The following is an 11,221-nucleotide window of genomic DNA, read 5'->3' on the forward strand; positions in this document are numbered from 1 at the left end:
TACACTTTTTTAAAATAAAAAATTAAATTTATGGACTGTTGCTTCTAGGAAGATGGTGTAGACATACATGTCCCTATTCTTCGCAGTGAGTACAACTTAAAATCCTTGACAGTACATATAAAACAAACATAAGACTCTGAAAAGTGGAGAGAAGAAAGCAGATCAACTAGGGACCTCAGAGGGACATTGTGGTTAAGTTGCCCCGGGTTTGTTTCTGTCAGATGTATCCCAGACTTGGAGCTGAAGAAACTAGCTACTGGAAATGCCAAAAGGCAAAGGCAGACAAACAAAACAAAATGAAAAATGCAAGCCAAGGAACGAACAAAAAAACCTCACAAAAGCCTGTTCCCTCTAGCCTAACTTACAGAAAGGGGCAGCCTAATAAGACAGAAAATGTTTTCACAGTGACTGCTCTACTGCAGCCAAACACCTGCGAAAACCTTATGGCCCAATGCCCACTCATGCCAGCAAAGGTCTAGAGGTCTAGTGGGGAGTGTGGCCTTCCATACTCATGATCTCACTCACTGTCGAATCCAAAGTGTCGATGTCATAGAAGTAGAGAGTAGAATGGTGGTTACTAGAGGCTGGAGGTTGGGGGCTTTGGGGAGGTGTTGGTCAACATTTGTCAAAATTTCAGTTAGACAGGAGGAATAAATTCAAGAGGTCTATTGTACCCCATGGTGACTCTAGATGATAACAATATGTTGTGTACTTGAAATTTGCCAGGAGATTAGATTTTAAGTGTTCTCACCACAGGAAAAGATAAGCATGTGAGGTAATGCATATGTTAATTAGCTTGATTTAGCCATTTCTCAATTTATACTTATATGAAAACATCATCATACTTATATGAAGATATCGTACATCATAAATATATTTTATTATATAAATATATTTTATTATATTAAATTATATTGTATTTGTCAATTTAAAAAGACAGACTAGTAAAGGGAAAGTCTTCCAGGACATCAAGAAGTGAATTGAACTGGATAGAAATGGTTATGAAACAGATCAAAGTTTGTGGGGCAAAGCTAAAGCATTGTTGAAAGGAAAATGTATACCATTAAGCTCTTGCATCAGACAAAAAGAAAAATATCAAAGCAGTAATCTAAGCTGTCACCTCAATAAACTAGAAAAGAGAAGAGCGAAAGAAACCCTAAGCCAGGGGAAGGAAGGGCATATGAAAGAGAAGTACAATAATCCAGGAAATGGAAAATAGAAAAACAATAGAGAAATCAATAAAACGAAAATCAAGATTTTTAAAAAAGAAGATCAATAAAACTTACACATCTCAACCATGACTGACAAAATAAACCTGTGATGATTTCCTGCATTTGCACATACTTACTGAATGAGTTTCATAACTATATTCATGAAACTTTTCATGTGGCCTACTTTAGGAAGCTAACCCCCTCTGTTTTCAGCAGGAATCATACAGTGGAAAGAAGCAATAAGAGAAGCATCAGACTCTTGATTTAAATGACAATGAAATTCAGTTTTTGACCTAACAGCCAGATGCCTGTCTTTCATCAGAGGAACTAGTTTTTGTAGTATCTTTCATAATTAGCTCAATTCTTTTTCTAAGGGATAGGAATAATTCCAGAATATCTGTGCCACGAGTTCAATTTTTTTATGTTGCAACCATGTCTTTGCAAATTGGAAAGTTCTTGGAGACAAAACGTCTGAGGTTTTTCAGATTTTGAATCAATTATTGTTTCATATTGTTAGGAAGGTCGTGTATTATAGTGGCATTTGCTTGGCGACCTAGTTGAAGGTCTTCTGCTTTCTGCAAAATATTATATATGGCCTCACAATTGTCTAACATACATTCTGTAATTGAAATAACAATTTCTTTTTACCATGCCTTTGTCTAAAATGTGTGTGTGGGGTGTGTGTGTGTGTGTGTGTGTGTGTGTGTGTGTGTGTGTGTGTGTGTCTAGAGATCCATGCCATTTCCTAGCTGGCCAAATTAACAACCTCAGATCCTCTTAGTAATTAACAAAAACCGCTTCTTTGTTTTTGCTGGCCAGGTAATTCTAATCTCAGGCAACTGAGGTCAATCTGGCCAGTTAATTCTAATCTCAGGCAACTGATTTTGTCAATCTGTTTAGACTGGTAGAGGGGAAGTTCTTCTCAAACTCATCATGTTTTTGCTTACATTTCGCTTACTATTGTTCACTTTATTCTCTTTATATTTCTTTCCAATAGCAAATAAATAGCTTTTTGTGTTCTGCTGCAGCAAATACACCATGAAAAACAACAGCAAGGTGGAGGGCGGATGGGAATTAGATGGTCTCTTTTACAGCAAAGTGCCCACCAACAGAAGCAGAAATGGATGATACAATTAAAAATCACCACTTTCAAACCCACAAAGTAATAACCACATCAGGCAAAAGCCCCGAATGGATATTAAAGCCAAGAGGTGAAATTTGGTTGGAGAACAGAATATCCAAATGGTATCAAACTATCATGCCACAGGCTGCTTATTAATTGCGAAGGGACAGAGATACCTTCACAATGGAGTAATCTGTCTGACCAGCACCTTAAGCAAGCGATTTCACTGATTAGTACCAATGGCATCACCGATAACTAGACCAACTGGCCTGAGGAGCCTGCAGATGTGATACAATGTGAACTCCTCATCACCTACTTAATATTCATACCCCAAATGTTCAACATAAATCTAAACAAGAGGCAACGATCGGGGAAACCCGTATGGTGGGACACTGCCCTAGACAACAGGCCTAGGCGGTGGATAAATGTAATTGCCATGGAAGATTTAAAAAATTGTTTGGGGCACTGTTTATGATTAGTGGACACTAAAGACACATGACAACTGTATGCAGTGTTTGATGGTTGATTGGATTGTGGATGTCCCAAGAAACCTCTCAAAAGGATAGTTCTGGGACAATTGGGAACATTTAAATATGGACTGTATATGGACGTAGATAATATTACCATATCATTGTTAAATTTCTTCAAGGCGGTAATGGTACTCTGGTTGCATAGGAAGACACCCTAGCGTTTAGGAGATACATGCCGAAGTAAGTGGGTGAAGTGTTCAGAACTGTTGAATGGTTAAGCAAGAAAAAAAAATAGAGAGAGATAAAGCGATGGGGAAATGTGAATCTAGGCAAAAGATTGTTCATTTCTATTACCCCTTCAACGTTGTGTGTTTTCAAAATAAAAAGCTAGGGAGAAAATGGGTTTCTCATACTTTGGAATTACAAACTGAAATATTTACAAATCAAATAAGATAAATTAAGATGTACAAGTTTTGTACTTTTTTGATATTTGCTTGAAAATAATCTGGAGGAGGGGGAGGGAGAGGATATGTATAAACTGAGATTGGCCAGGAGTGGTTAACGGCTGCAGATGTATAATTCGGTGTTCCTTATGCGCTCCTCTCTTGTGCAGTGGTTCTCAAAGTGTGGTCCCCTCCCTCCCACCAGCAGTGTCGGCATCATCAGGGAATTTGTTAGAAAAGCAAACTCTGGGTTCCACTTAAAATCCTGTAATCGGATATGGAGCTCAGCAGTCTGTGTTTCACCAAGCTCTCTGGGTGATTCTGATGCAAGCTAATATTCCAGTGTACATTTGTACACCACTGTAATGTACACAAAGAACATGCCATGGCTAAGCTACCATTATCTCAGGAGAGGAACGCTGACTTAACATTAGAAAAAGTATAGGTGGAAGGGGGCATGAAAGAGGTTTTTGTGTTGCTAATATATTTTGTGGCTTGCTCTAGATGCTGTCAATAATTGCATGTGTATGCTTAACTTTAAAAGAAAATCATTAATGATTTTTGTACCTCTTTGATTATAAGTTAAATTTTGGTAAAGGTTTTGGAAAAACCTATCCATGACAGCCATTGTATTCACAGATTAAATAAATACAGTCCTGATGATTTCCTTGTAGACAAAAAGGAAAATTCAACATCTATTCCCAATGTTTAAGGCAACATTTGAAATTAGGAATGTAAGGATACGTTTCTTAATCTGGTAAAGGGAAAGAAAGACAGGAAGGAAGGAAGGAAGGAAGGAAGGAAGGAAGGAAGGAAGGAAGGAAGGAAGGAAGGAAGGAAGGAAGGAAGGAAGGAAGGAAGGAAGGGAGGAAGGGAGGAAGGAAGGGAAAGGAAGGAAAGGGAAGGGAAGAGAAGGAGGGAAGGACAGGAAAACACAGGGAGACCATTGTAATAGGAAAACACTGGCGGCATTCTATTTACAATCAGGAACAACTCAAAGCAGTCCAATTTCGCCATCGCTATTAGATCTTGTGCTGGTTTTGCCAGCCAGCACAGTAAGAAACCCAGAGGTCTGATTCTATTTCCACTACTCATAGATTCACAGAAACCTCCAGAATGCCTACAGAAAATTTCTTAGGTATAACGAGACTTTAGTATGGTGGTGGACTTTAAGATCAACATACTTTTTAACACGTCAAATGCATTTGTGTAAATTAGACCCAAATAGAAACTGTCATTTTAAACAGACATCAAATACAAGAGCACCAACACTCTACATTGTCTTGGGATAAATACAAGAAATGATGTCCAAGATCTGACTGTACAGAAGATAAAACTAAAGCTAAACTGAACGATTAGAGAGTTAAAGAGCCTGGTAAATGGAGACATCCCAAGTTGGTAACCAGGAGGGCTGACTAGGGGGAGATAGTCAATTCTCTCCTCACTGATTTATAGATTCAGCAAAGCGGCATTCCAAATCTGTTACAACTGAGTTTTCAGGAAACTTGACACTGCAGGCTCTAATATGTATATGGAAGGGCAAAAGGCAAAGAATAGCAAAGATATATTTGGAGATGATGGATAAGATGTAGGGACTTGACCTAGCAGACGTCACGATGTATTGTGAAGTGATGAAAATTCAGATAATGTAGTATTGGCCCAGGAATAGACAAATGTGTCTACGGAACATAACGGGGAGGTCAGAAACAGAGACACACAAATATGGACGAAAATGCCTCCAGACGTTGGCAAATGTCCCCTGGGGGTGCTAAGTCACCCCAATCGAGAATCCCTCCCACAGGAATACAGATCGATTTTAACAACACACACTGAATTTTTAAAAGGTAAATTACAGAATACCAAGAACATGACTGAAAAAGGCACGCACACGAAATATTTCACATCTAAAAGGGACGAGTCCGGGAAACAAGCCGTGAGGAGCTGAAAGCTCAACTTCACTTGAGGTGCTCCTGGCGGGCCCAGGGACTCTCTTCACTGGCAGGCGGCACGGAGAGGCGAAGGGGGCGTGGCCAGAGCGCGAGGGCGTGAGGGCATCTCGAAGCTCATTGGTCGCCAGGCGCCGGCGGTGGGAGGTGGAAGGCAGCGCTGCAGCTGATTGGCCTTTGTCGGAGGGCGGGAAGGAGCCGAAGCGGGGTCTTCCCTCAGACCTCCAGTCTCAGCTGATTGATCCCAACCTGCTGAAGGCTGTGATAACCACAGGCTGGCGTCAGGAGTATGATCCTCATTTTCCATGCCTTTTATTTCCTCCCAGGCTCCGGCTCTGCCTCCCCAACCCCTTCCCCTCTCCTCCACCTCAGCAGGGTGCCGCCACCCGCCTCTGATGTCCCCTTCCACCCCAACCGCTCTCCTCCGAACCCCTGTCGGGAGGACCCCTGGCCCCAGGCCCCTGAGCTCCCGGCCTCTGGCCGCTGGACGGGACTGGTCCGCCTGCGTTTGATCCAGAAGTGGGCAGGTGGCGAGTGGGGGGTAGCGAAGGGTCCGGCTTCCTGGGGAACTGAGGCACTCAAGGTGGCGGGTGGGGGCTGTTGGTGACGGGAGGGGAGCGGGTGTGCTCGAGCACAATTGCGAGGTGTGGGGAGGAGTGTGGAAGCTTGTTGGGAGGCTGTGGAGGCCAAGCCGGGGTTCGTGAGGGCGCCAGGGGCGGGCCGGGAGAAAGTCACAGCGCTGAGGAGGTGCGTGGTGGCTGGATGGGAGCCTGGCACCCACAGGGCGCTCAAGGAGTGTCTATCGGCCCAAGGAAGAATCCAGGGACTGAACGGCGGGATCCGTGAAAATAATAACTGAGAGGGCCGGGGATCGGGGGCCAATATGATTTCATGGGGCACAGGAGGGAAATCAGCTTAAAGGGGGAAAAGAGGATGACTAAACTAAAGCGGCGGGGGGGGGCGAGGAAACCCCGGAATGGGCCGTGAGGGGACTGAACGTAGGGCGTGGCCGCGACGAGTAACGGAGCCGGCGCAGGGAGCAGGGGCCGTGTGGGCCGTGGATGAACGCGGGAGGGGCGGGGGAGACGAGTGAGGGGGATTCCGGGAGTAACAGCTGGGTTGGGCAGGGTACGGGACGACACACAAGAAGGGGTGCGGTACTGTTGAAGCGGGCATGGGTGCGTGTGTGCGACTGAAAATGGGGTCTGTGGGGGGGAAGGTAGCGAGGAGAGTGAGGAATGGACGGAGTGCGACCGGGCCCACGACGCCGAGGTCTCCTGGGAGGGGCTGTGCGTGAGTGGGGCTTCCTGGGCAGGAGGCAGCTTGGGCGGGGAGGTCGGGGTGAAGGCTGGAGAAAGCCATGGGAGAGGAAGGGAGGGCCAATCTCATTCCAGCAGTGAGCAGGCTAGAGAAGAAGAACCCAGCCGCCCCAGACAGGGCTTTCCAAGGGCAGAGGAAGTACAGTTGGGGGCAGGGGATCATGTGGCCTTTCTGACCTCCGCTCCTGACCCTAGAACCATGGAACCCAAAGAAATACCTGCTGCGCCCTGCTGCCCCTCTGACTCCGAATGCACCACAGGGCGTGAGACTGGAGCCCCGTGGGGGATTGAACTTGGCCCCAGAAGAGCTATAGGTCGCTGTGACCGCTGCCACAACCATGGCATCACTACCCAAATCAGGGGCCACAAGCATTTCTGCCTCTTCCAGGCCTGCAAGTGTCACAATTGTACCCTCTTCTCGTGAGTATGGTGTCTCAGACGGGGAGGGGCCAGGCCTCCTCTAAATGTGACTAACCTTAGACGTGCAATCCCCCACTTTAGGGAGCACCGCAGGATCCTGCCTGCTGTGAGTGCCTTGAAGAGGGAGCAGCGGGCTCGGCTAAAGAGGCACCTGGCTCGAGGACTGATAAAGACTATGGCTGTCCCTGCCAGAGCTCACACCCGTGTCAAGAATTTGGCCATGGAAGCAGGAGCCCTCAGTGAGTGTCCCTGGCCAGGGAGGGAGCCTGAGTTTGGGTGGAGGACGCATGGGTAGTTCTGTCACCAGTCCTGTCACCAAAGTTCGGTGCGGCCTGGGGCAAGTTACTCCCTGGACCTTAACTTGCCCAAGTATAAAACGTCGTCAATGTTATCCGCCAAGTGTTTGTCCGAAGGAGAGATCTGGGGGGTTGAGAAGGTTCACGGTGAGGTGAGACCTGAGACTAGGGGTGGGTAAAGTGGGGTGGGGCCTGTGGGAGGGACGGGAAGGAAAGGCTCAGCAGAGCCGTCCCTGGTCTTTCACAGCTGGGAAGGAGAGCAACGTGCTGCAGCCTGAGGCCCACGCCCGCGAAACCCCGGAGCAGGTAAGTAGAGTCCGTGGCCAGCGGGGGAGGCTCCCACCATCCACTGCCCAGACCCCTTGCACTGTGCCCCCAAAAGACAGGGTTCCATCTGCGCCCCTACCACCAACTTGCCTTGTGATCTTGGGAAAAGACTCTTCCCCCTGGGCCTCAATTTCCCCAGTTGCAAAATGAAAGCTGAGACTGGCTGGTCTTCAACATCCTCAGACTCCAACGGCCTGGGCTCCTATCTTCATCCCAGAACCTGGCCACACCTTCTCTTTCCATGGATGGCCTGGTCGTGACTCCAACCTATGTTCTCTGCCTCTGCAGGAGAGCTCCCCAGGGGCTCTGCTGCTCGGCAAGCCCCCAGAACCTTTGTCTCTGCCCTGCACTCCGGCGACCTTGGAGCAGCAACTGATGGTTTCTTTTTCCGGGGAGCCCCACGGGCCCCCTGCCCAGCCCAGCACGTGAGTGGAGTGAGGACCATGGAACTGGCTGTGTCTTGGGTGCCCAACCTTGTGCTTGGTGCCATGGGAGACAGGAGGAGGAACAGGGGGGAGGAGAAGGAGGAGGAAAAAGGGAAGGAGAAGGCAGCTTCTAAGACTAATGGGCAATGACAGGGCTCTCCCAGCTTTGCCATTTCCTATTTGTGAGACTTTGGACAGGTGACTTTATGCGTCCGAACCTCCGTTTCCTTGTGGGTATACTGGGGGCAATATTCTATACCTATAGCACTGAAAAGAGGACTGACACAGGCCCGCCACATAGTAGGCCTCCAAGAAATGAGAGCTGTCACTCCACATGAAGCAGACAGACAGGATAGAAGGCCCTGCTGACAAGTGGAGGCCATGATGGTGAAGGCCATTAGAGAAAGCTTCCTGGAGATGAGCCAGACTTGTCCTTCAAGACGCATGGGGATTGGGCAATATGGAGGCGAGAACCAGTCCCTGAACAGGGACAGTAATCACATCTCTCCAGGTGCTTTGCGGATTAAAACGCAGACACCTGTGGTTTCCCGTAATCTTCTCCATGGCCCTGGGAGGAAAATGCTGGCAGGAATATGTGTCTCGGGAAAGAAATAGAAATCAGAGGTATGGAAAAGAAAACAGGCCAACCAGGACAAGGGACTTGCCCTAGCTACAAGGAGTAATGGTCCAGCAGGCATTGGGATTTCGACATCCAGCTATTGCAAAATCCTGCCCCTCTCTGTCTACTGGTAGTATGTGTCTGTCAGAGGGTTTAATCCCCTGGCCTCTCCTCTCCTTGTTTCTAGATGCTCAACTCTGATCCTCCAGCCCTGTGCCACCCTTGACCCTCTTCTACTGCAGCCACAGGTCCTGGGAAAGTAGTGGGGTCCAGAACCCTGGGAGGGGCGGAGCTTAGCGGATGGGAAGAGCAGAAGGCCTTGGGGGGCGGGGGGCTCCAGGGAACTCAGGGCTGAAGGGGCACTTGTCACATTGGGAGGAGGTGTGGTTTCCAGTGCCCATTCTCTCACGCCCTTTGCTTTGCAGGCCCCCAAAGACTCGGACCAGGCTGCGCTTTCTGCCTCCTTAGAGTGGCAGCGGAAGCTGGAGGCCGCCGAGGCTCTGCTGACTCTGAGAGGCTCTTTCCAGGCCCCTTCTGACTGCATCTCCCTGCACCAGCCCTGTGTGCCACCAGGTAGCCTGCTCCTTGGAGGGAGAATGTGGGGCGGGGAGAATTGGGAACAGGGTGGCAGGGGCAGAGTGCCTCATGGTAAGCAGGTTCTAACAGGGAAATCAGGGTCAGTAGGTTCAACTTCCTTGGGGCCAGGCACCCAAGCTCCTCAGTCCGACTCTTGAAATGGCAGCTGAGGGCTGTTCAGTGAATCTGCAGTTTGTTGAGCTTTGTGCTGAACAGCAAATGTGCGGTGCCCTGATGTCAAGAAACAAGGAAACTGAGGTCCAGAGAGTGGCAGGGACTTGCCTTAGAGCATGCAGCATCTCAAGTGGAGGAACCAGGTGTGCTGACTCCCAGCCCAGGCTCTCCACCCAGACCCCTGCGGTCTGCTGCAGTCTGGGGGGCACATACAGAGGTGGTAAGGGTCTGGTCTGGAAGGAGGTCTGGTCCCTGTCTGCAGGGAGCTTCCAGTCTAGACGTGAAGCATGGATGCCTTGGCAAGCAAGCTGTGTTTTCTGGCTACATGTCCATGATGGAGGAGCTGGGAGGAGGGATAAACACCTGGGGAGGCTAAGAGGGAAGGCTAGGCATTCCCAGACCCAAATGGTCTGTGAGTGAAGAACCAAGCCTGGAGGAAACACTGGGATAGAAGGGGACGAGGCTGGAGAGGCTACAGATCACAGAGGTCTGGCCGGCCAGGCTTAGGAGGCTAGACCAGCAATTGTGGGCAGTGAGCAGCCAGAGAACCTTCCAGAGCTAGGGAGGAGAATTTTCAGAGACCCTGGGCCTGACAGAAAGACAGGTGGTGGTTGTGATGGAGGGATGGGGGGACCCAGGCCTCAAGATGGGGAAATCAGAGAGGAAGAGGTCTGCACAGTAGTCCAGGTGACAAACTTTGGTTGGGTGGGACACACAGAAAAGGGGAGAGCTGGGAGGGGACATGGATGTGACCTGGCTCTGGCCCCTTCCTTTCTGTCTACAGCTCCTGCTGGAGATAAAGGACTCCAGCCTCCCAGCCCCTCTCTCCGCCCCAGGCCAGCCAGCTCCGTCTCGCTGCCTATTGGCCACCTGGGATGCATCTCCCTCTTGAGCTAGGAGCCCAGAGGAGGAGGCCTCCATAGAGCACTGCCTATTTGGAATCCTGTTTCTGAATGTGCAAAATGGTTAATGTCCAAAATGCTTAACATCATTTTTTATGCCTTAAGTGTTTTATAAGCTTTCAGACCCTTTTTCTTATATAGGGCAATTCCTTGGCTGAAGGTGGATATTCTTGTACCTGTATCCCTTACTCCTTTGGATGCTGGGGCATTTTGATGTCTCCTATCATAGCAGGATTGTGCAATCTAAGTTGATCAGTCTCTAAATGGGGTTCTGTGTGAATTCATATGCCAGAGTTTTCATTTGTCTTGTGATTGCAGACACACCTGTGCACTCATGTACGTATCCATGCATAAGAATGTTTTCACTTTGTCTCTAGGTTTGTGTGCGTGAACAAATAATAAACCCTTGTTGTTGTAAGGCACTGTGATATATGGGTTGTTTGTTACCACGGTCTAACACAGTAAGACTATAGATTATCCTGACTCTAACAGACTTGTCCAATTCATGTCTCAAAGTGAGAATCACCCCACACAATAACTGAGATTTCTTGTTAACATGGCTAGAGAAGAAAATGGTAGAGAAAAAAGGGTAGAATATTTGTTCATTCAGTAATTAAGCACTTACCCTCTGCCTGGCATGGGCTGTTTTCAGTCGTCCAGAGGGCCACAAATTGCAACACCTACAGGATCAAACATGTCATGTAAACAAGTTGAGCAGGCCTGATGGGCTCTGGCCAAAGTGACAGTGCACACTCTACCTAAGGCAGCAGCTGGTGCTTGGCTCAGTTGTTGCCATGCAGGAATGTGGACTCACGGTTGCCATATAGGCTGCCTTTTAGGAAGATGGCATTCCAGAACTCTATGTAAAGTTATTCAACTTATAAACCTTGGCTCAGGTTCCTTTTTGAAGCCCCATACGTGGGCCAAAGCAAACGTCAATGAAGGATGATTCTGGTGAATGGAATGCCAG

General features: G+C 48.2%; 1 protein-coding gene across 1 annotated transcript in view; it reads left to right on the forward strand.

Moving 5' to 3' along the window:
- The window catches only part of LOC105882195 (doublesex- and mab-3-related transcription factor C1), a 50,309-nt gene extending 39,637 nt beyond the window's left edge, over nt 1–10,672 (forward strand). The window contains exons 2-8 of the mRNA XM_075999232.1: nt 6,708–6,932; nt 7,014–7,171; nt 7,476–7,534; nt 7,844–7,980; nt 8,787–8,847; nt 9,025–9,172; nt 10,134–10,672. Of these exons, the coding sequence (XP_075855347.1) occupies nt 6,712–6,932; nt 7,014–7,171; nt 7,476–7,534; nt 7,844–7,980; nt 8,787–8,847; nt 9,025–9,172; nt 10,134–10,246 (897 nt within the window). The 5' untranslated portion in view covers nt 6,708–6,711 and the 3' untranslated portion in view covers nt 10,247–10,672. The remainder of the gene's footprint in view (nt 1–6,707; nt 6,933–7,013; nt 7,172–7,475; nt 7,535–7,843; nt 7,981–8,786; nt 8,848–9,024; nt 9,173–10,133) is intronic.
- The last annotated feature ends 549 nt before the right edge of the window (nt 10,673–11,221 follow it).

Source organism: Microcebus murinus, chromosome X, assembly GCF_040939455.1.
Source record: "Microcebus murinus isolate Inina chromosome X, M.murinus_Inina_mat1.0, whole genome shotgun sequence".
Lineage (NCBI taxonomy): Eukaryota > Metazoa > Chordata > Mammalia > Primates > Cheirogaleidae > Microcebus > Microcebus murinus.